Raw genomic sequence first — 25,993 nt, 5'->3', positions numbered from 1 at the left:
AGTGAACAGCTTGGCTAAAACCAATGTTACGACGCTGACTGGAATGTATGTAATCCAACATTGAAATAAGTCCGTGTCTATGAAACGCACAAATAGCATTCGTGTGCGTATGTGTGTGTGTGTGTGTGTGTGTGTGTGTGTGTGTGTGTGTGTGTGTGTGTGTGTGTGTGTGTGTGAGCACAGTGGGCCAAATACCTGGCATGTGTTTTGGAGATTACGACTCCACTTTCAAAAAGCAGCAGGGGGCAGGGCATTATTTAAAACCCCCCAAAAGTATTAAAAAAAAAACGTAATACATGTGTGTGTCAAAGCCAGACCAACATCAATGTGTGGCAGTTAGGCTTAGAACGAGAAAAAAAAAATGTGAACGTTATGTACTGAACTACGCTTCCAGCTATGACAGATCCTATGCACGCAGTGTGTGCTTGTTTGACTTGTGTCCGTGGAAATGAACATAAGTGTACTTGCTTCTTTGTATACAGTATATGTGCACAGTGGTGTCCAGCAGGGGGCTGTAGTTGTAGGTCTTGTTTTTGCAGTCAGGGGGTTAAAGGTTAGGGGCGAGAGGGAGAGGGCGGAGTTTGGGGCCTCCAGTCTTTCGCACCATTCAGCCCCCTTGAGTAATGGCTGAGAGGATGAGGGTGGAACAGTGTGTTTTTTTCCTCCTTTGCACAGTTTTCCTTCTTTTTTATTCACATGTATTGGCGATAGTGTGCAACCGAATTCTCAACATACACACCATGACCTTTTACAAAGTCACTCCAAACCATAAGGAAACATATTTATGCCACTAAATTGTGTCAAAAAATAAAATAACATGAAGAAATCTGGGTGTGCAGTTAGCTTAGCATTCAATGGGTTTGAATCGAGGAAGAAACGTGTACTGTACCTGGTGATGCCGCTAATGAATCGGCCCTATTGACAAATGTTCGAGAAAGTGACAGCGGGACTTTGGGAGGAGGGGAAGGCAGAGAAAAGAAGGGAACAGAGAAGTAAAGAAAGGTAAGTATTCTAGTATACATATATGGTACACAAAGGTCTAATCAACAACAATTAATTCTGCTTAAAACGGAGACAGGAGCTGCAATCAATGAGAATGATTGAAAGAATGGATGAAGAATCACAGACAAAATAAATTTCGACTTAAAATTCTCATTTTCACCAATAGGTGTCTCTCGTTTCCTATCTACTGATCAAAACGGCGGCAAAGGGTTGGTGAATCGTTGAGAAGTTTGTGAATGAACTGAGAAGAGTGAGGGCGTCACTACTATTGTCACCGCGGGAGGGGTTAAAAGGATTTTTTTAATAACTGACAAAGGCTTATTCAAGTAACCAGACAGTCAATAAAAGCTGGTCCTCAACATTGTTCCAGTCTTACTCTTATAAAGCAGTCAGTGACAAACAAAGCTTCAAATTAGTTTGAAACTGCAAAAAAATGTGTTAATATACACAAATACAATTCAGTCAGCGAATTCACCTGGTGAAACGGTAAGTGCCAGCATTCCATAGAAGGAAAAGGGTCCCGCTTCAAACTTCATCCCCTCTTTTCCTGCCTCCACTTCCACTTTGCCCTGTGGAAGTCATATTCAGAGATTTATAATCATAAGGAAAAAAATATTATTTTTGTCGGTAATGATGGTTTCATTCAGTTAAACATGTAAAAAAAAGTGTTACTTTGTCACCGATGTCGATAAAGAAAAAGTATAGCAATAGAAATAAGCTGTTCCTGTGAAAATAAAATTGCTATGTAAGCAAAAAAGAAACGGGTGGGAAATGTACAACTTTTTGCCCAGGCGCCCGTCCGTCATTGTTTTTCTTTTTTCAAACAGGAATCGTCACTTGGTCAATCCATTATGTTATGAAAACTACGTTTCTGTCAGGAAAATTCACATCAAACATCAAAAAGCTTTTGGATATCGATAGCGTAACTATGAAACAATGCTTTTCTTTCCAACTTCTTATGTCTGCATTCTTCTCTTCTTCTTTTCCTTTCGGCTTTTCCCTTCAGGGGTCGCCGCAGCGAATCAATGTCCTCCATCTATCCCGGTTTTGTGCATCGTCTTCTCTCACACCAGCCATAAACCTCCTCTTCGGTCTTCTTCTCTGTCTCCTGCCTGGCAGCATCCTTCTTCCGATCTAGTCACTCTCTCTCCTCTGGACATATCCAAACCATCTCAGTCTGGCCTCTCTGACTTTCTGTCCAAAGCCTCTAATACGAGCTGTCTCTCTGATCTACTCATTCCTGATCCAACCTGGTCACTCCCAAAGAAAACTTCAACATCTTCATCTCTGCTACCTCAAGCTCTGCTTCCTGTCTTTTCTTCAGTGGCGCCGTCTCCAGTCCGAACATCATGGCTGGTCTCACCACCGTTTTATACACTTTTTCTTTCATCCTAGCTGAAACCGTTCTATCACACACCACACTTGACATTTTTCTCCAGCCGTTCCAGCCTGCCTGGACACGCTTCTTCACCTCTTTTCCACACTCTCCATTGCTCTGGACAGCTGAGCCCAAGTACTTAAAATCATCCACGTTCTTTATCTCTTCTCCGCGTACCATCACTCTTGTACTTGGGTCCATCTCATTCACACACATATATTCCGTCTTGCTGCGACTGATCTTCATTCCTCTCCTTTCCAGGGCAAACCTCCACATCTCTAGTTTCTCCCCCACCTGTTCCCCGCTCTCGCTACAGATCACAATGTCATCTGCAAACATCATGGTCCAAGGAGATTCTTGTCTAACATCGTCTGTCAGCCTTTCCATCACCATAGCGACTAAGAAGGGGCTCAGAGCTGACCCCTGGTGCAGTCCCACCTCCACGTCACACCGACAGCACACCTCACAACTGTCTTACAGTCATGATACATGTCTTGCACCGTTCTGACATACTTTTCTGTCACTCCAGACTTCCTCATGCAATACCACAGCTCTTCTCGGGGCACCCTGTCATACACTTTCTCCAGATCTACAAAGACACAATGCAATTCCTTCTGACCTTCTCTGTACTTCTCTATTAGCAAACACTGCATCTGCCATACTCTTTTTTTTGGCACGAAGCCATACTGCTGCTCACAAATGTTCACTTCTGCTCTTAGTCTAGCTTCAACTACACTTTTCCACAGTCTTCTTCTGTCTGCATTACCTTTTAAAATGGATTGTGTTGCTGCATAATATAATTTCAAAAGTTCTTAAACCAAATCTTTTGAAAAAAAAAAAAAAAAAAAAAATCAAACTTACCTTGCCAAATAAAGGTGTCTCATATCTAAAGCTACTTTCTTCCTTCTTCACTCATGAATTGAAATGTATTTTAGTATTACAATGATGTTCGGCAAGGTTCTCAATCCCACTAACCTGCAGAATGAGGATGAAATAGTCAACTGGTCTGTTCCTGTGGAAGAGGTAATGCTCTGGCGCCCGCTTGCTCTTTTCATCGTATTTCAGCTCCTGGATTACATTGGGGTGCTTCAACAAGCGCAGTAGAATCTTTTCTGACATTTGTGGCGGTGCAAAGAGGTCTACCTCTAGAGAGACGGAGAAGGTGGTGAGATTAGACAATGGAGCAGCAGAATGAGCACAATTCATCATAGCATCAGGCTCATTCATCTTATGTATACTCCTGTATATACTGTACCTGTATATATATATACTGTATATACAGTGTATATTAAAAAGTATATATCACAAGTCTTGCAAGTCTTGGGATTTAGTAATCATGGACCTCTGGTATCATACAATATGTAAATTTGTGTTTGAATTGCTTCAAACCCTGAAAATTCAAGTGGAAGTATAACTTTAAAGAACAGGACAAGTGATGCGGTGTGTGATGTGTCATGGACCCCAAAGGTAAAAAGAGAAACATAACTGAGGAGAAAAGAGGATTCAACGCTTCTTGGACCAAATCATTTGCATGTTTTATTTTTATGATAGCATGCTGCATTTTATTGCATTGTTTCTAGCCCAGATAAGGGGCACCTTGTGCATCTTCCATTTTATTGTTTTTTTTTTAAATTTACTAAACCCTCTAAATAAAAATGCCATTCAAATCTGATTTCTGTACAGCATTTCTTTTAATTTCATCAAAGCAATGAAGCATACTGTAATTCATTCGTATTGTAGTGAAGTTAACCTTGAGGCAGCATCCGAGAACAGAGTCGTCAGGTGGTGCGTAGGACGTGCATGAAGGCTAATTTTGGATTTGTAAACAACATATTCATTTTTTTAATAATAAGCTAAGATACACAAGTAACATCTGACTTATAACCGGTTCGACTTACGACCACCCGTACGTACGACCACGACCTCCAGACCCTATTTAAAAAAAATTAATTCTACGCCTGGCACCGCAACGCGCTAGACATTTTGGCCAGCCAGCCAGCATCCCACTCTCGCACAGCAAACGACTGTGTGATGGCACTAGAGGGGGCTGTTTGCGAGTCATTTAGCCGCCGAGTCTCTATTCTACATTTTGAATGTATTTCGACCATTTTGACTTACGACCGTTTGGTCGGAAAGGAACTCGTCGTAAGCCGGATGCTACCTGTATTCTACATGTGCTGCCTTCATTATGAGGCTTACATAAGACTTCTAATTTCTAATAGCGCGTTGACCTTACAGTGCAAAGATCCTGGGTTCATTCCCTGCCCCGGCCTCCCTGTGTAGAGTTTGCCTGTTCTCCCCATGCCTGCATGGGTTTTCTCTGGGTATTCTGGTTTTCTCCCATATTCCCAAGACATGCATGGCAGGCTGATTGAACACTCCAAATTGTCCCTTGGTTTAGCGCGAATGGTTGTTTACTGGGATTGGCTGGCAAATGGTTCAGGGTAAGCTCCGCCTACTGCCTGAAGACAGCTGGGATAGGCTTCAGCACTCCCCGCGACCCTTGTGAGGATAAAGCGGTTCAGAAAATGAATGAATGAATGAATGAATATTTGAAAACAAGATGTGAGCGATGAGAACAATCTTCTGTTCTTGTGCCTTGCCACTCAGTGTAGAAGGTAATTACCATAGCACAATGCAGCCAAACTTGGTTAAATGTTATTTTAGTCTGTGCTGCAAGCAAATGCTAAAAACAAATTGCTGTAGTTTAGACATTCGAAAAAGTGTTAAAATCGTGAATCATATGGAACCAGGTCAAAACAAGAAACCACAATCTTTCAAATTCAAACCCTACCCCACACTAAGTTTTGTTCTTGGTCATTGGTATCACTGCCAGTGACTCTCCAATAAATACTGTGCTGTAATACATAACATAATGACATTTAATACGGTCACTAGCAGCCTGTACCTCACACTACAGGTTGGAGTGAAAAAAAATCATTGATAGTTTGAGAAGGTTTGATTGAATACAATGGAAGTAAAGTTAAAAAAAAATAATAATCTAAGTTAGCCCTATGAGAATTCTGATTGACTGCGAATGTTAGCAAGTCATCAGCCACATTGGCCGGTATTCCAAAAACGGAATTCAGAAACTTGTTTGTGAATATTCGTTGTTTGAAGGAATATCATTCTTTGAAGTTGCCGTTAATGGCTATTAGCATTTCAATTGGATTTTAGACTTTATCCTTCGCACTGGGATTTTTTAAACATGGGTCTTTGATTTAAATATGCGTTTTAATAATGTGTTTAATTGTTTTTGTTTAGTTTGACAGCTAACTCCAACAAGGGGGCGGGGGGCATTAAACAGCTTAACGCACTGAAGGACGCAACAATCACTTTCGCCACACACTTGCTCCACAAGCAGAAGGGTGCATTCGGGGTAGTTTTAAATGAGGAACTTGTAAATCCACTGCAACATTCTGCACATTAACCATTTTTCTTTTATGATTTTTTTTTCAGATCATGAGAATTCAAAAGCTACAAAGCAATATCCTGCCCGAGTTTTCATTTTGCTAAAGCGCTTTGCAGAACTTTTAAGAATTAAAATTTTACGATGACCTCCCGTCTTAATCTGCACTCAAGCCCAGTGAGTACACCCCACACCTGACAATAACACATACATGATCTATTGGGAATGGATTTGCGTGTGTTTTAACCACCAACCATTAGCCAGTCAGTACCATCAACTTCATACAGGTGTGGTTGTCAGCTAAACTACATGTATATCACCAGGAGCTAACTCTCCCAATAGCCCTGAGAAGAAAATAATCAACGCTTAGCTGCGAGGTCAAAGTGCGAAAGAAAATCCATCTGCAGTTGGAGACATAAAAGCAATGCTCTAGCATTCAGTCGCTTGTTTACCATATTAAACAAGTCAATGCGTGGGTACCTTCGTAGGCTAAAAATACTAAAACTAACATAACATCACAGAGGACTTGACTACATACACCTTGATTTATTTAAAAATAAACAGGCTGGTGTTAACGCAACAGGTCATGTTCAGAAGACACCAATAGACAACTGTGTTTTAGCCATCCCGTGCTGCACTCACAAGAGGCCTTCTTCACAAACACACATAAACATGCACACCAACATGCCGGGTGTCAGTACTCACACAATTGATTCCCTCCAACACAAACACACACATGCACACATTTACTCACCCAACTCTCCACCAAGTGCCCAAAAAGCACAAACAAGTACATGTGCACACAAACTACCAACACACAGGCAAAAAACTTTCCTCGCCGTGAGGGGCTTAAGGCACACTGGTGGAAGTGAAGCCGCAACAAACCACTTGCCTGTTGCTAGGAAACGCAGGGTAGCCAGCAGAAGCTGAGGTGATATTTTAACCTTGGTTTCATTGTCGGTCGGCTTGAAGGCCGAGAAATCTTGCTTCCTGTCACGATGGGTGATTTTCTTCTTTGTCTTGTTGTCAGCTGCAGACAGAAGGTGACACTTGATGAGAAGACACACACGGTCATACTTCTATCAGGCTAAGAAGTCAGTCCACCGTGTGACTCCCTGGATGGAGATAGTTGTCCCAGGTCACACTGTGACTAAACTTGAGTGACCCAAACTTCATTGCCTTTTCTGGAAACATAGCTGCGGTGTCTTTCTCAGAACTAAAAGAGAACTATAGGGGGCTACGTTATTGGTTTACCACATTCTTAGCATTACTTCAAGACATATGTATTGGACCAACAAATAAGCAGGCCCAACTCCCAGTAATACAAACAATACGTAATCGCTCAGAATATTTTAATAGTAACTGTGTGTGTGTGTGTGTGTGTGTGTGTGTGTGTGTGTGTGTGTGTGTGTGTGTGTGTGTGCGTGTGTGTGTGTGTGTGTGTGTGTGTGTGTGTGTGTGTGTGTGTGTGTGTGTGTGTGTGTGTGTGTGTGTGTGTGCGTGCAATCACATGTAATCGTGATAAAAGTAGAATATACAGTTAAGTTCTGGTGTGCAGTTCAATGCGCAACAAATGTTTTTGAGTAAAAAAAGCATGAATTGAAAGAAGTATTGCTTTTTTTGGGGTTTAAAAAAACTAAGGGGATGGGATGGGGGTGGAATTATTTTGTGCAGTGTGTTAAGTGTAGCTGAGAAAGTGTTTTACAAAGTGTATATTTTGATTGTAAATTTGGGCTTTAATCCCTCACAAAGCATTTTTGTTGTGTGTTTGGATGTATTGTTGCATTCAATTCAAGTCAAAATAACAAAAAGCTACAAGGCGACCAACTGTTTGATTTACAGTGTGGCTCACGTATACCGAATGATTACAGTATTTTCGAAATAGAATTACTGAGACAGGAACATGGAACATGCTTCTCGTCAATGTGTCAGTGGCATCTGCTTATTTACTCAGAGCAAGGAACACCATCAACAACAATTGCTGTCAAATTAAAAAAAGGAAAAAAAGGCAGTAAAGGACAGCATTTGATCTTTTCTGGGTGAACTCACTGCGAGTCACAACAGGGTTGAAGGTCCTAAAACAGTGTATGTAGTGCCTTGGAAATGCCACCGTTAAAAGCAGCTTGTGATTGAACAAGTGTTTGTCACATTGCCAAATTGCCCATCGGACGTCTTAGTCCCATCGACCAAAATCTAATGGTCAAGAATGATCTAAAATCAAAGAGGCCCCTGCTTCTGACGAAGATGATGGAGGGGGAAAGAGAGATACATCCAGAGCCAGGTTTTGCCAGTATGGCTTTTTTACTCCACCAAGAGGGCCCCAGTGGTATGGCTTCTTGCCTAAACCCTGCTAACTATCTGCAGTTATCATCCAAAACTCATTTTGAAGCCTTAACTTTTTTACAAGAACATTGTATTTGTACTCTAGATATTTCAATATCCAAAGTCAAATGTCTTATTCAGACAAGAGAAAATTCCCCAGGACTCAGCATGGATCAAGGAGGAGGTCATTCAACAGCTCCTGGTACATCAACAATTATTTTCTTGAATGCTCAAGCCTTCATTGCTCTTCCTTCTGCTTTGCATGTTGACATTTTCCCCTGTCCCATTAACCAGACTCTGCCATTGCATTACAGTTGGGCTTCTACAACTGAAAAAAATGGATTGTATTTGGTCCACTCAAAGTCGGAGCAGCATATCAATGCAATGATATTAAATTGGTACTAAATTTTATGAATTTGGATTGACGGAAGAAAATAGAAAAAAAATAAACATCACGTGGCAACAATACAAAATAGAATAAAATAGCAAAACATGACAAATATTCATTGAAACAAGAAGTGAATGTGTGTCCCAATGCAAAATACAGTAAAGTCTCGTTATATCGATATTCAAGGGAGTTCGAAAAAATATCGATATAACCGGGACTATCGATATATCCGATATCGATATAACGAGACTTTACTGTTCATGTAATCAAATTCAAAAATAACTTTTGGGCTTGGCTGAGATGATGCTAGGCAAAATCCAACAAAAGTGAAACAAAATCAAACTTTTAGTGTCATCGTAGAAGAAAAGTTAAAAAAACAAAACAAAAAAAAAAAACAAGTAGCCTTCATACAGCAGGTCTCAGAAAGATGACTATCGAGATTCCAAAGAGACTTTGCCGAAGTAAAGGTGGCCTTGTTGGTAGGGCCGATTGTTACATGATTTACATTCTCACATGATTTACAATTACATTCATTTAATGTAATTTCACCAGAGTAGCGAGGCGGGAGGAAGTAGAAATATTTTGGGGAAAAGTGCCGATGCTCTTTGATCTCCTGATTTTTTTTTTGAAGACGTACTACATTTGCCGTCATGTGGCAGATAATAATTGTATGGTCTGTGTGACTGAATTACAATTATAACCACAACTTTCAACATAATACTTCATGTTTCAAGTGGGATTAAAGTAAAAAATAAAGATTGTTACTCAAAACAAATCTGCGGATTAAATGGACCATGTCAGTGGTCCCCTGAGCAGTCTCGCTTCGCCCGCGCAGAGCGCATATTGGGGTTTTGATGACAGTTAGATTGAATGTGTATTAATGAGTGTTCAGATTGGAGATGCATTGCACATATCTTCAATTTGTATCCACATCCTAAATTGGCACAAAACGGTTTTGGAAAATATTGTAATGATGCTGTTCATATCGCATAATAAATAAAGATCAGTGTCGTTTCGAGGCAAAAAAATGGAATTGAGTGACAAGGTGAACACTGAGGTGAACCATCATTAACCTTATGAACAATAATTGCCAATAGGTATCTAGATAGTAACTCATATCAGTAAAATAATGTAATTTTCAAAATGAAATTTAGTGATGTATGTCTTAACCGTTAGTGAACAAGTAATATTATATACAATACACATGACCAACCGCAAAAAGATTAAAACAGACGATAGACCCAATGTTACCAAATAAAAGCAAATATTTTTCATTAAACTATCAGGGCATGTATGAGTGGACCTTTGCAAACGTGTTCCGCACAGTCTCCTAGATGCAATGATAGTGTTCATGAGAGTGCCATTGTTACCTTTTAGTGACATGAATAAATGATTAAAATAAAACAGGAACTCATCACTAGATTTGGAAAGGTGGGTAATACAGAACACTTGGACATTCTATTCATATTAAATACTGATAAATACATTATGCATATGTTCTGTGGGCCTTCTGGGGGAATAAATTATAACAAAGCATGCTTTATCACAGCTCATACTTCTTTCTGATTGTGAATCCTGTGTAGGTTGTATTATTACTCATGGCGATGTGACCCATATTGATCCAAAGGCACTGATTGAATTACTGCCCAGTGATATATTTCAGAAAGTACATTGTGTAATAATATTTGGACCAAGCTATACTGCGACTTAGACATCACTTAACGGTTTGTATCTTGAGTATGGTTATGAACTTTAAGAGGGCAACCTACTGTACAAGTCTGTCTCGTCCAGGATCTCTGACTTGATGATTTCCTCAATAATGTCCTCCAGGGTGACAATACCGAGAACCTCGTAGAAAGGGTCTCCCTCACCCTCATTGTTGACCCTCTGAACTATGGCCAGGTGGGATTTTCCTATTAAATCATACATGCACACATAGACACACAAACACAAAGGCAAGTTACAAAGTTAGGGTCATATTATGTTTGTTCGTCAAATACAGGTCTAGCAGTGGTGGTGGTAGCGGTAGTGGTTTTGTTGGGAATTTGGGAAGAGGGTGAGGAGGGCTTCAAACTGAACATGCGAACTAGATTTTTTTCATTGATGAAAATGTTTCTTCAGCCGTCATCTGTAGTTATTTGAAGGTGTCGGACGTTTCGCTTCTCATCCAAGAAGCTTTGTCAGCAAACTAAAATTCACTGGTAGCTCTGGCCCTACATATACAGTATATCCCTGCTGTCCAGATGTGGCGGTGCCAGTCCTCTGATTTGATAGGTCCCTGCTCTTAGGTTGGGGGGAGCAGAGGACTATTCCCTGAGGCTACATTGATTACTCCTATTGTCCTGACTGATTATGGTTTATGACTGTCCTGATTGCCCCATTCGCTCTGGTACCACCTCATCAGCATGACTAAGCCTACGTGGTATCAATCTAAGAAGTCTATTGTAAGCACGATCCAAATTGAACCTCACACCACCATGGCGATTTAGAGAAGGGTTTTGCTGTTTTATAAAAATTGCTTCTTTTACTCCACTTTCAAACCATCTATTTTCTTTTGCAAATATTTTAACCTCACTTTCGTCAAATGAGTGGTTGCGAGCTTTTAGGTGTACTGCCGATTGAGGCCTACGCAATATACCTGCGATGTTGATAAACACTTTTTTGAGAATTGAGAAATGTTTCGTCTCCCCAATGTATTGCTCCTTACAATCTTCATTTTTATAATGTATCGAATAAACTACATTACTTTGTTTTTCATTTGGCAGCCTATCTTTTGGATGCACTAATTTTTGTCTTAAATAAGTAATATATAAGTCGGAATTTTGTGTTGCCAAAGGACCCTTTGTAGTTTTCCAGAAACCCCTGCAATGTACGGTACTGCTACTCGTCTCCTTTTTGTATATTCAAGATTTTTGGTTTCATTCCCTATTCTTGGCTTTTGCCAATTGTTAAAAGACCCCTGAAGGTAACCACAGTCTGTGAGTGCTCTCCTGACATGTTTTGACTCCTTTTCTTTGCCTTCGACGCTTGTTGGTATTAGTTTAGCCATATTCTGGAGGGTTCTGATAATTCCTAGTTTGTGTTGTAGTGGGGGTTGTAGTGGGTGGTTAGATTCAAAAAGTATGTATCCAGCAGTAAGTATCTTTAATGTCCTCGCGAGTAAATTTAATATTGATGTCTCCAGAGTTGAGGTGATCTGTGATGGATTAAATTTCTTGTTTTATAATTATGACGAAAGTGTCGTCCACATATCTAAATCAGTGCCTTCCATGTACAGATTTGCCACTCTGGGTGAAACTGGTGAGCGCATAGCACAACCATGTATTTGTTTTTAAAACGTTTCCCTAAATTGCAAATATGTACTATTAAGGCAAATTTCCAATAATTGGCAGATGTGGTCCGGTTTAAGTTTGGTTATTTCATGCAGAGAAGAGTCCTCTAGCAGTCTCATCCTCACCACTGAGACTGCTGCTGGGGTTGGCACCAGCAAATTTTAGTTCGCTGACAAAGCCTCTTGGATGAGAAGCGAAACGTCCGACACATTCAAAGAAATACAGGTGACGGCGGAAGAAACCTATGCATCGATGGACCAATTGAGAGCTTACACAGATTGATTTTTTTCAGTCATTTTGATATGTAGCAAATAGGCACAACAACTGAAAATTGTACAATAACCGGAACCCGGAAAAAAAGGGTAGTGTGACAGCAACCTATTCATACAAAGTACAACGATGTCTGCATCAGTCGTAAGCTCTTTTCAATGCATATTAACTCTATCAACTCTACTCCGAATTTTGAAGTAATTTGCTTACCACTACAGCTGAAAGGTTGGTTGAATTCAAGAAAACAGTACGATGTAGTAGAATGCAATTATCAAACAACAAAGGCTGTGATTAGGGGAAAAAGCACACAGAAAGTTCCTGCTTCCTGTGTCATCAGCTTCCGTTTCATCTCTTTGTGTCTCTCTCTTCCTCACACATGCACTTTCTACTCCAAAGTGATGGAGCCACAAGTGAAATGAAATGAGAGTGAGCCATGACTTAAAAACGGACAGCATGCATGCATAGAGTTCGTATTGACTTAATCCGAATTGCTGGGAAAAGAATAAAAATCAATGAAAAAAAATGCATTACATGATGATTAAAAAAAACTATTTCCCCCAAAATATGAAAAACAAGACAATATATTCCCGTGAATCTGGATTTTGCAACGTTATCTCAATGTTCATGTACAAACACTGTATTCCAGGAACATCTTTTTAAATCAAACGCATTGACTAAGTCCTTAAAACACACAATTTAATTCCCAGTTACAACATTCAATTGCTTAAAAACACAAACGAGCACAAAACAGGACTCTCTCTCTCTCTCTCTCTCTCTCTCTCTCTCTCTCTCTCTCTCTCTCTCTCTCTCTCTCTGTGTCTCAGCAGCAATGCATGTTAAGTTTAAGAAATCATAAATCGGGAGATTTTCGCACTTGCGACTCTGTGGTGCGTGTTAAAAAAGTATAAATTAGAAGTAAATAAAACACAAACATGCTTTCATTGTTTATTTATGCATTCAATTAGTATAAAAATGTATTTTATTTTTTTACATTTTCTTTTGGTCCATCTTACAAATGAACTGTCTGTATTGTGCCAGTAGTTGCTTTATACAGTGAGTATTGTGGTCAAAATCGGGAGTCTCCCGACCAAATCATGAGACTTAACATGTATGGCAGTGTCTGTACAAAATGCATTTCTGATTCAGTCTATAATTGTGACAATGCGTGTATTTCATAAGCCCGACTACACCCTGAAGTGGCCGCCAGTAGGCTGGAGGGCTCATCTTGATACTATTCACACCCACATCCACACCTTCATTGTAAAACAAACCATGCCATGTCAAGTACTGTGGAATGGTTTTTGGCATTTTAGAGGAAAAAGAGCAACTATGATCCAAGTAGCTTTAACTGATCCAGGGCTACAATAAGCGACAGCCAAAGCCAGTCATAAAGTCCTGACTGTTATCTGAACGACCCCTTTTTCCCCCTTCCTCTCCATCTATGTTCCCAGGACCCTCCTGTGTTCCACCAAGAAAAAAAAGAAAAACGGACTACATGTATTCAGTAAAGACTGTCAAGCAAAATGCTAAACAAATTCTTTGCCTTTTCTCAGCTTGTGATCATTTAAAAGGAATTTTCCACATGCCCAGGCTAATATTAGCCCCCTTCAAAATGAAGTTTCCATTCCGCACCGGCGATATTCTCACCAAGCGAAGGAACAGAAACAAGGCGAAGCCTCCACTGTGTGATCAAATTGTCTCGGAATGGGTCGTTTGCATGCAGCGACCTGGGTGTAAATAACAGAGGGTGTCAAATGTTTTGGTCTGTTACTATGAAATGCAATGGTCATTGGGTGTGTGCTGTGTTTATTTCATTGAGACCACAGGTGCATCTCTGAGGGCATGGATCAGAGTCATTTCTGCTCATGCAGATTTTGGACAGAGAGATTGGAGAGATGACATAGACAGAGAGAGTGAGAGTGTGTGTGAGAGAGAGTGTTTGTGTGAGAGAAAGTGTGTGTGAGAGAGAGGGGGAGAGAGAGAGAGAGAGTGAGAGTGTGTGTGTGAGAGAGAGAGAGAGAGAGAGAGAGAGAGAGAGAGAGAGAGAGAGAGAGAGAGAGAGAGAGAGAGAGAGAGAGAGAGAGAGAGAGAGAGAGAGAGAGAGAGAGAGAGGATGTCTACACTCATCATTGAGAATTTTATTGCACTGCGGTGCTCTGCTTTCCGCAGAGCACCAAGACAGCATACTCATTTGCAGTGCACTCAACCGGGCAGTCTTCATATGTCAAAAGTATGTGCATCCAGTGCAGCGTCAACCCCTAAATAAACACCCAATTTACTAAAATATGAAACCATGAGACAAGAATAACAAGTGAAAACAAAGAACACGAAGGGGTAGTCCGAAGCTCGTTGGGAAATTGGGAACAAATAAATCGGCAAACGGTGGCACACCTGCATAATATCAATCCAGCTTTAACTTCCACAAACACAAATGGAGCCTACTGGGTTCAAGCAGCAATGAACTTGACGATGTAATTAGCCTTTATTTACAAACGTATAACACACACACACACACACACACACACACACACACACACACACACACACGCACACACACACACACACACGCGCGCGCACACACACTCGTACGAATACAATTGTGCAGCATTAAAGGCATGTATTTTTAATCTTGTTACAATGGTTTCTTCATCACAACACTTTCGAGTATCTTCCTCAATATACTTGGAGTTACTGTAAGTATGGGAGACGCTCACACTGAGGAATACAAGTCGGGAAAACTGAATGGGAAGGTCAGAAAAAAAATATTGTGTTTTGTCCAATTCTGTCCCATGGGGTCCAACATCAACATTTCCCATTTAGAGTGGAAACTAACGTGAGAAGTCATAAATGACGAATTGGACAAACGTGCTCTCCATTTCAATTTCAAATACTAATCTCCTGCCAGCAAGCATGAAAATATTCAGCATGTCTTACAATATTGTTTTGTTTTTGTTTTTTTGCTTCATCCCAAAATGTCTTAATGTGTTAAGGATGAAGCAATAAGCGTTTGTGTTTTTGTCACTTTTGTGACTTTTTTCGGGACACCCTTATGCCTCCGGTAGTACAATCAGAATGCAAGGTGAGGGACCAGACAAAGCATAGGTTGTAGACCCATTATGAAGAAGAGAATATTGGCTTCAGTTTTGCCTTTCCCAGATGCGAGTCAGGCCCAGATGATGAGGGGCTCCCCACAATTGTGGCAGCTCAGGACGCACTCTTGGCAACAGGCGAGTACCGATGCATCGCAAACTTTTTTTTTCAGCGTTTTGGACCAAATATATAATTCCTATGACCATCTTTTGTCACGTTTTGCGAGGTGGTGATGGCGGGTGCGGATCCCAAGAAGCAGGCAGGAGGGAGCAGGAGGTTGTTTGACAAATTGTATTAAAATAAAGGTCAGCAGGAACAAAATGTAAAACATCAAAATCATCTGAACAGAAAAAAACACAAAGTATCAAAAGAAGACCAAAAGTAAAAGTCCGCCAAGGTTAAACCAACACATGCACAGCATACAATGCATGCAACAAACATGCAAACAATGAAGCCGACACCGGATGGTCGTGCCGTGAGTCCTTTTAAGTGTCACTGATTAAAACGACCAGCACCTGCGAGGCTGCAGGCAGGGCTGACGTCGCTCCCCGTTGGTCGCCAATCCGAACGTGGCAGTCCGCCACTGATCGGGACGACCAGCACCTGTGCAGGTGCAGGCGGGGCCGACAGCGCCACCCGTTGGTCACCAACCAGATCATGACATCTTTACCATGACATGACTATATATATACATTGTATTGTACAATACCTTTCTCAAACAGAAGTTATATTTGCACTGATGCGCAAAGACATGTTGATACAGACCGGAATACATTGTGGGTAACATTCTTCATGAAGGGTGTGGGGTTTGGAGTCGTGGGGTCAGGTGGGGGTATTACTTATTTATTATTATATGATGGAAATCTAATTCCGAGAGTCAATTTGAAATTGATTAAATAGCGACCAGCTCATGTCAGAATCAGAATCAGAGTCATCTTTATTGCCAAGTATATGTATATGTGTTGTATATGTGCAAGAATCGAAATTAACCTTCAGTATGCCTACTTCTCAATGGCAGTTTAATACACAGTTTAAATTTAAGTTTTTTTTTTTTAAATACAGTAAAGTCTCGTTATATCGATATCGGATATATCGATAGTCCCGGTTATATCGATACTATTTCTATGCACGCACGGAGAAAATTACATGCAAACAGGGTCGGATATATCGATAGTCCCGGTTATAGCGATATTTTTTCGGACTCCCTTGAATATCGATATAACGAGACTTTACTGTAGTTGATTACCAAAAAATGAAAACCAAATACTGTACTTTATTATTCAATATCATTTTCAGCCGGGTATCCATAGAACAAAATATTAGATTCATCATTTACAATGGAGCAGCACCTGACCACAAGCTCATTCATTTTCTCTCACGGGTTTCCCATTGATGTGTGTCCTTATGAGTGAGGCTCGAGGGAATCTCCACCCAGGGGTCATTTCAACAACAAACGCAAACAGTTACAACAGCAAGCTAATCTGTGAATGAAGAACAGAATTCCAGAATGGTGTGTGTATGCGTGTGTGCGTGTGTGTGTGTGTGTGTGTGTGTGTGTGTGTGTGTGCGTGCGTGTGTGTGTGAGTTGCTAGTAGCGACTGAGTGATCATGTTTGAACCATATTGTCAAGATCCAACAGCATTATTTATATATATATAGCATTATTTCAGCATTGAATTGTGTGGGCTATCAAATATCATTATATTCAGTCAAGTGGGATGATGAAACATTAAAGTGATAAAGATAACATCTTCAATTACCGCAAGCAAATAAACGTTTTGTCCGACTAATCAGGCCAGAAGTAAATCTTAACTTTATTTTATTCATTTTCCGAGACACCTTATCCGCACGAGGGTTATGGGGGTGCTGGAGCCTATCCCAGCAGTCTTTGGCAGGGGAAACCCTGAACTAGTCACGCTCACAACAAAACACAATTTTGAGTGTCCAATCAGCCTGCCAAACATGTTTTTGGTATGTGGGTGAAAAACAAGGAACCAGAGAACCCCCACAAAAGCATGGGGAGAACAAGCAAACGCCACACAGGGATGGGTTTTGTGAAGTCGACATGCTAACCAATCTTTCATGTCATTGGGAAAATATCAGGATTTCAAGAGTTTTTGTGTCAAACAGAATGTGTTTGGTGGTGTGCCGTGACATTTTTGTTCTATGTAAACTATGCGCCTAAAATGATTGTAAACACCGCTATAGAGTTTGTCAGTCTAGTGACTGAATGGTAATCTCTTCACAGTGTACCCCACCTCTCAGTCACTCAGTCATATCCTTCTAATTTGTTCCACCTACTGGAGTGTTTTTTATTGAATGAAGAATACTATTAATATATTAACAGGCTCGTGTACATTACATTGATATGCGATGGGCCAAAATGGCTGGAATATTTCAAATCAGTGGAGATGTCTGAGGAGAAATGACAGAATATGCAATGCATTCCCACCACCCTTTCATTGCACTATATTTGCCTGTTCTCAAATATTTGGAAAAATAGTGGGAGGTGGGGAAGGGGCCGCATTTCAGTGTCCAAAGCAGACACTGACCCCTCATACTCCCACCCTATCTCCCCAAGTCTTATGTCGCTATTTATAGGATAAAATTACGCTATGGAAAAATATGACAAAGCTGCATTCCCTAAATACACTGGGAATGGTGGAAAAGAGCAAACAGTTTAGTCTCTGAAGGCCATCGTGGAATTTCTCAGGCTCTGATTTGGAGTATGGATGAATAGCTGCATAGGTGTATCGTTGTTTAGTTTGGAGCAGTTGAACAAAACATTTATGGGCCTTAATTGCAGTGTGGGTAGACACCCAATATTAATCAATATAGGAATTCAACAATTAACAAGAGGGTAAATGGAACATCTTTCCGACAGAACAGACAATGATTAAAGACTTGATCGATGCACTCCTTCCAGGAAATTTCCGCTCCTCAAACACAAACAAAAAAAACAAAAAAACAAAAAAAAAACAAGATGGTGTTGTACTGGAAACACATTTCTGGACTGTTCTACATACTTGGCCAATAAAGCTGATTCTGATTCTTACAAACGACATCCCTGTGACCATGCTCAAAACGTGGGCAGAGTGAGCCTTCTCTGTCACCAATCCCACCCTCTTGAACACGATACTACAACACATCCGCAACTCTATTGACCTCCCATTTGTCAAATCAACTCTTAAAACTCACCTGTTCTGCAATGCCTTTAGAACATTTTAATCTCTTTTACCCATTTTTTCATTGTTGTGACCATCTAAACTTTAGATTCTAAAGGAAAATGTGTTTTTATAACTCATGTATGCTTGGCTTTAAGTGTAAATTATTATCCTGTGTATTATACTGGGCCGCCTGCTTTCAAATTAAATGTATTATTATTATTTTATTTTTTATTATTATTATTTTACAACAACAAAAGAGGTAGTGGGATGGTTACGAGGTAGGGCAACAATTACAGAGTATGCTTTTATTCATTGGAATATTTGGGAAATAAGAAGTGAGATACATCTAACACTTGAACCTGACCGCGTAGGTTTCCTGCAGAGGTGATACAGAAGTTGAACATCCATCCATCCATTTTCCAGACCGCTTCATCCTCACTCATTAGGGTCACGGGTATGCTGGAGCCTATCCCAGCCATCTTCGGGCACAAGGCGGGGGACACCCGGAATTGGTTGCAGGCCAATCACATGAACTTGAACTTCTTATGTGTACAGCGCCTGTGTGCTGCAATCCTTAGCATATATTCAGCGTCAGCCCAGTTAGACAGCCACAGACGCACAAATGTGGTGGTTTAAAGGATCACACATGACTTCTTCTCATAAATATACACACTTTAACCACGGCTTAGTGCCAAGTACAAGGCTATCAAAGGTTCACAGGTTCAGCCTCACGTTTACCTCGAGTCTACCCCACTCAAAACCCCCATTCTTGAAAAGCAAAGTATTCAACGCTGCATAAACAAGCTCACAACGTATCTTACTGTGAGATGTTTTATGCCAAACAGAAACAACATTTACCGTCGCACATGAACGAGCAGCGACATGGTCTGCAAACCTAATCGACAGAGTGATCGCTTCTGTCAGGCAATTATTTATGCATTAAACAATAAAAATATGACAATATTATGGGGGAGCTGAATGTAAGACTGAAGTTTTGGAATACAGTGAATATTCCCACCGATGAACTTCTATTATCTATCACCCGGAATAAAAACATTCGCATTAAAATTTTAACAATGTTATTCCATTATATCGGAATTTATGTGAGCGAAAGTTTGAATATACGTAACCTGGAAGTCGACGGAGCCCGCAGTAGTTTAAAACCAAACAGCGCCTACTTGACTCAGCGGAAGACACAACTGAAGAAACGTGTTTGCTTCATCATTTTCTATTTTCAGATCCGAAATGATGACGTATGACACTTTTATTGGCATGCGTTTGACTAGTCGTGAATTTTTTTTTTTTACTTCTGTATGCACAAGAATCATCAAACATCAGTGATGATCAACAGGACAGTTATATACATCTAGCAACAAAACTGTATGATACGCAGGCAAACATTCTCAAGCGCCAAAGAATGAATCGAACAAAACAATAAAAAAAAAAAAAAACACTCATTTTTCTCCAAGATGGAAAAAAAGATTAAAATACAGTCCTTAACTGTATTGGTGTTATTACAGTACATTGCGTTGACCATGTTTTGTTCATTTTTCTGGCAATTTCTGGCAATTCGTATTTTGTCAATTGAACATATTTGTTACATAATCACTTTTAGGACAATATACTCTGTTCTAAGGACAGATTGACTACCACAAATATCCTTCCGTAGGAGAGAATATTCATTTATATATATATATATATATATATATATATATATATATATATATATATATATATATATATATATATATATATATATATATATATATATATATAGAGAGAGAGAGAGAGAGAGAGAGAGAGAGAGAGAGAGAGAGAGAGAGAGAGAGAGAGAGAGAGAGAGAGAGAGAGAGAGAGAGAGAGAGAGAGAGAGAGAGAGAGGCCTTGCTTTTGTGTTTTGAATCCTCCTGCTTCTTGATCCAAGAGTATTTGAGTTTGCGGGCGCACACTAATTGTTGGAAGTTCTCCTAAGAGTTTCAGGAGTCCACAATGGACTTTCAGTTGAGTGAATTGGACAAACACTCAAACACGCAAATACAAAACGAGAACACCCGCAAGGAATTGCATGGCTACAATTCAGGTTTTGACTGTAACTCCTGAAATCACTTATTAGGCCGCACCCTTTCAGGGCACACATCAAACATAAATAATACAGTCCATGTCGTAATTAGAATTTATAAAAGAAATTGATTGTTACATTCGCTACTGTATTTTTCATCATTAAGAAACAAGTAATGTTGTATTTTGGAGGGTGACTACAAAGGAATTGCTTTTGAAAACATTTCAATGGGAAAAACATCATATATGAGTGATTTTAGTAAAAAGGTTGGTCATGAAAACGTTGGTCGTCACACAGTAAGGAACTCATGCTATTGAAATGTATCATGGTTAACTCCTTGGTTAACTGGTGTCGTTTGGGCTTTTCTGCTTCCAGCTTTTCTAAAGCTTTTCTCCTGCCAACAAGTGGAGAGGCAGACGGTGCTGCCCGGTGTTATCAATGAAGCAAGCCTCTTGGCTCTCAGGAAAGTCCGGCTTGGAACACATCCATGGCAGGGCATTAGGCCTGGAGGTTTGTGTCGTTTGTAATTTATAACACAGGGGGAAATAGGCAAGAGGACAATATGGAGGGTGGAGGGAGTGGGGGAATGTGAAAGAAGTGGGATGGGACTTGCTGAACTAGCAAGTGACTGTGCCTCTCTGAGTGTGCTGCACAGACTGGAGGCTTATCGGCCCCCCTTAAGGCTTACCTCAAACTGGCCTTATTTTTTAAAACAAAGTTAGTTGCAAACTTAGATAAGGTATGGTGTTAGTGTTCATCCAATTGCGCCCCTCAGCCCAACCGTTACACTTCTGTCAGATCATCATCTACTTTTAACAGACATTCAAACAAATTACACATTTTTCAGCCTTCACACAGGTATTGTTTTTGCTTGCTTTGGAACAATACACAAAAAAAGATACATTTGATGATTCCACACAGATAGGGGTGGATATTGATAATGATAATTAACATCACGATTTAGCAAATATTCTAAATCTGTTCACCTCCTGCCCAGTGAGGGGCGCTTTGCATGTGTTTCACGTTGTACGGACGGAAGCAGCAGTTGACCAAACTTCAACAAAACGGCAATTGACATGAAATGAATGTGTTCTAATTTAAGTCAGACATTTAGGGTGATTATAAATTGTTTTTCTGTCACCGGGGAAAAAAATAATGACAAACTCTTGACATCATGTCCTAAGGACTATAACATTAACAGTCAGTCGAATAATTTGGAAAACAAAATGTGTAATTTATAAGCTGCAACAGATACATTTCGCCATAACAACACAGAGGGGATGCCGCTCCATTGCTGTCCTGTCATCGATCACCAGCAATACCGCAAGTCATTTGACAAACAAACACCAGAGACACTGTGGGTGTCCCTCGACAAAGATGTCTGTGTTTATTGCACTCATTCCCTATTCCTCAACTAACTCAAATCAAGTGATAGGCTTACGAACGCTTTAGCTCACAAACTTTTCACCTTACGAACATCAAATTCATAAGAATATAATCTTGGCATACAAACTAGTTTTTGGGAAACACACGGTGCACCACAATGGCTGGCGGACGAGTTTTCGGCGGAAGAACACCAAACCACACGGCCGAACAGCGCCACCGTAGCTGCCGGACCACTTTTCCACACCCACTTTCTTCGAGTGCACTCAGTGCAGACGTGGTTTGTGATGGAGTGGATACTTTAGCTTTTTTGGGACTGAAAAAGCCCCCACCACAGGCTAGCGTTAAGCCGAAGAGGACACAAAAGAAAATTACGGTCGAGCAGAAGAAGGAGATCATCGAAAAACACGAACGAGGTGTGCGTTTGTGTGACTTAGCGTCCCAGTACCAGTATGCTAAGTCGACCATTGCTACGTGTGGCTAAGGGTGTTTCTGTGTTGTCTAAGCAACAGTCTCAGGCAATATAAAAGGTTAAAAAAACTTCTGTTGATTTGGATTCACGAAAAGCAGCAAGTAGGGGACAGTGTGTGAGGGTATTATCGTTGAGAAAGCACGGCAACTTCACTCGGATGTCATCAAGAGGCAACTACATCAACGACCATCACAAAGGTAAATAAAATGACTTTATTATACAGTACCGTTTATTTTTTTAATTACAATACAATAGCACATTTATTATACATAAAATAAGGTATATTTTGTGTAGTTTTAAGGCTTATTTAGTAGAAAATTATGTTTTATGGGGATGTGGAAACGGATTATTCTCATTTTTGATGGTTTCCTATATGGGAAATTAATCTTTGGAAGACGCCTTACACACACATTCTGGGAACCAATTAAGTTCATAAGCTGAGGTATCACTGGACTTGTTTTTGCTGTATAGCATATAATGCCAATGTACCGCTACACACTTCCGTTTTTTTTTTTTTTTTGGTCTCTTAGCCCATGTGCGCTACTCCAATCAAAAATGTTGATTGATGAATAATCAGTATGAGAGTGGACATGGACAGTTTCATTGGTCTACTGTTGCGTGATCAGTATTTTCATTGGTCAAATGTGAGAAGATTTGGGGTAATTCTCTTGACGGCTTGAAGACCGTCAGTAAAAATTCTTTTAAAAAATTCATCTCGCCAAGTCAAATTGATTTTGTTTAGCCCAGAATAACTGAAAAGTCTTAAAGGGCTATACATGCCTACAGCTAAGAGGCAGGGTTCAAAAAGTGGGGAAAGAGTAGCTCCTTATAGTCAGGATACACTAATGCATGTTGGGCATTGTTATCAAACCTTCATGGTGGCATTGGTGTCACAAAACAGCCGCCACCAACCCACCCATCCATCCACCCATTATCCGAACCGCATAAAAACATCAAAATTTTGGCCTCTCAAACTACCAAGTCCCTTATGCCCTCTCCACCTCTGCTGCTCAGTGCCAACAGGCACGATGAGGCTGTTACTATGGAGGATTCTGCATCCACAAAGATCAGCAAATGTCCAGAGTAAGCAAGTTTCATGAAAATCAAAACGGGCTTGTTTGAAACCATTCGGTGATTTGGCATGAAACTACCCACTGACTCACCAAACTTGCTCAAATGTTTTATGCACGTAGGATGAGTTGCAGGAGAGCGGTTGGTTGTTGATAGAAATCACAATGGCAGATCAGACTGCCTCTCGTAATGCTCTGCGCTTTAATTCACACTCCTCCTGTTGTACTAATCGGGTCTTACAAGGCCACTCCATTTTGAACCAGAATCTGAAGAATGTAGGCTAATTCAAAAGCCAGCCTTTGAACAAAACAAACTTGGCCAAGGGAGCCAAAAAGGTCAAACCAGTCACTAAAGGTATGTCAAAGAGACATTTTTTGTATTTATTGAAATAAAAAGAGAAAAATCATCTGGTTAACATTCTGTTAATAGTGTGTATGTCTTCAGTGTTGCTGACTTCTGCACCAATGTGGAAGCCAGCAGCTAAATGAGAGAAAAAGAAAAAAAGCAAGAAAATTCCTTTACAATGTACAGTTTTTAAAGGGCACTCATGTATCGGTACAAATAAAAGCAGTGGTACTTCAGGAATCCCACTTCATGATGGCAGCCACTCTGCCCGTTCCAATTATTTTTCCAAGCTACTTTGGAAAATGTGATTTCCGAACTATGATGCCGCCTTTGTTAGATGTTATCATCACATCAAGAGAATATTAAAAGATGCTTCCTTTCCAACATTGGAACGAACATAACCTTTTCAAATGAATTTTACTCTACTTTTCCTCACTCAAGTCATCGTGCGACGCAGAGCATTCATACCTGTCAACCTTGGCTAGAATGCTAACACAAGCAGAACTGCAGACCACACAGAAGCACGTTATGCTTTTATCAATCCAACCGTAAAAAATACGATTGAGGATTAATTTTGCTGGTTTGACGTGACAATAGTAACGATCGGCAGCAGCATTGTCGTTGGCCACCAGCAGTTGAGACGAACTGGATTTGAGCCAAAATGGACTTTGTAAGATCGGTTCACAATTAAATGTTTTTTTGCCATATAAAAAGTTGTAGTATGTCGTACATTATTTGAAATACAATACATATTGATGTATATAGTGCTGTAACAACTGAAGCTGCAACAAAGCGCTTAAAATTGACAGGTATCATGTACAGTCTATAAAGCAGTCACAAAGTTAGTAGAAAGCACCAGGGAGTGTAACTACGACCAAGTCGGAATCATGCTGAGTCAAATGCCAAAGCGTACAAGTGAGTTTTGAGACGGTTTTAAAGATGGGCAGCGAGAGGGCTTGCCGAATGTTCAGTGGCAGGTCATTCCAGAGAGTGGGACCAGCAACGGAAAAGGCTCGATGCCCTGTGAGCCTCCGATTAGTTTTTGGCACATCTAATAATGTCTGGTCAGCAGACCTGAGGATTTGGGAAGGTGTGTAGAGGTGGATGAGCTCGGAGAGGTAAGAAGGAGTGAGGCCATTATAAGATTTGAAAAAAAAAATTGAAAAAAAGTCTAAAATGTATAGGAAGCCAGTGAAGGGATGCCAGAGTAGGAGTTGTGTGCTCCCACTTACGAGTACCAGTCAAGAGGTGAGCAGCAGCATTCTGGAACAGCTGGAGACGCTTTAAGGAGGAATGGTTGACTCCAAAGTAAAGGACATTGCAGTACTCGAGCCGAGATGTGACAGAGGCATGAATTACTGCTTCAAGGTGGAAATGGTAAAAAAACTTAAAATACAGGGAAATTTATACGTTGACAGGGATGGTATTGGAGTCTTGAGAGTGAAACTTGACCGGCACCGGGCAATCAGTCAAATATGTCAGTATGCTGTTACTTTAAAGGACAACTGACACCATTTTTTTTGTTTCCTAACTGACATCAGAAAAACGTTTTATAGCATCTAAAATACCCAAAACACGAAGACTGATATTTTTAGTCAAATGAAAAACACCAATAAAAATGACTTAAAGTGTCCAAAAACTACTTCAAAATGACCTCAGAAAGTTTCAGTTTCAGAAGGTCCCGCCCCCTTGTTCGTGACGTCACGCCAAGACGTCTTGCCTTGCTCGAGAATCAAAACAATGGCTTCAGATTCGGAGAAGATGGTTTCTTGTTACTCATCCAGTAATGAATATGATTCAAATAGTTCTGAAGAGGAAAGCATACATGTTTGCAATCGATTAAAGGAGTCCTCCCATATCAATTCAAGCCGTCAATGACAGCAATGTAGCACCCAGAAAATGCAGAAGATAGCACCCAAGCTCCGTTGGAAATGGGGTGATTTGTCTGCTGGGAATTTGTGTCGGCGAATATCAAATAGTTGTCTTGGTGCAACACACGATTCAACATCGCGTTATTTTTGTGTTTTCCTTCTAATTTCGCCAGGAACACGGATCAACACAAAGTTTTTAGACTAAACAAAGTACCGCAAAATGCATTGTGTGTCACTTTCTCGGTCAGGGGCGTTCCAAACGTGCCGTCACGTGGGGATCGTCATCAACTCGAAAACAAGACTTCCTGAATATTCAGCGTGAGTCTTAAAACGTAAAATATAGCTATATGCGGTGGAATCTTTGTAAAACACGCTCAGTAGAAGTCATTTGAAGTGATTTTACAAATTATGGACACAACTTGTCCGGAGGCATC

At 40.4% G+C, this 25,993-nt stretch overlaps 1 protein-coding gene across 2 annotated transcripts in view; it reads right to left on the bottom strand.

The window, feature by feature from the left end:
• cnnm2b (cyclin and CBS domain divalent metal cation transport mediator 2b) overlaps positions 1–25,993 on the bottom strand; it is a 37,599-nt gene that overhangs the window by 3,607 nt on the left and 7,999 nt on the right. Inside the window, exons 2-6 of one of the 2 annotated variants that reach the window (XM_089006181.1) lie at positions 10,269–10,412; positions 6,682–6,819; positions 3,356–3,525; positions 1,478–1,571; positions 890–949 (exon numbers count right to left, since the gene is read on the bottom strand). In XM_089006181.1, the coding sequence (XP_088862307.1) occupies positions 890–949; positions 1,478–1,571; positions 3,356–3,525; positions 6,682–6,819; positions 10,269–10,412 (606 nt within the window). The remainder of the gene's footprint in view (positions 1–889; positions 950–1,477; positions 1,572–3,355; positions 3,526–6,681; positions 6,820–10,268; positions 10,413–25,993) is intronic. The other variant, XM_089006182.1, reaches the window with a different exon arrangement.

This window comes from Hippocampus bargibanti, linkage group LG10, assembly GCF_051943395.1.
Source record: "Hippocampus bargibanti isolate YZ-2025 linkage group LG10, ASM5194339v1, whole genome shotgun sequence".
Taxonomy (NCBI): Eukaryota; Metazoa; Chordata; class Actinopteri; order Syngnathiformes; family Syngnathidae; genus Hippocampus; species Hippocampus bargibanti.
Note: the sequence above shows the minus strand (reverse complement) of the source record. Positions and strands in the feature narration are given on the sequence as shown.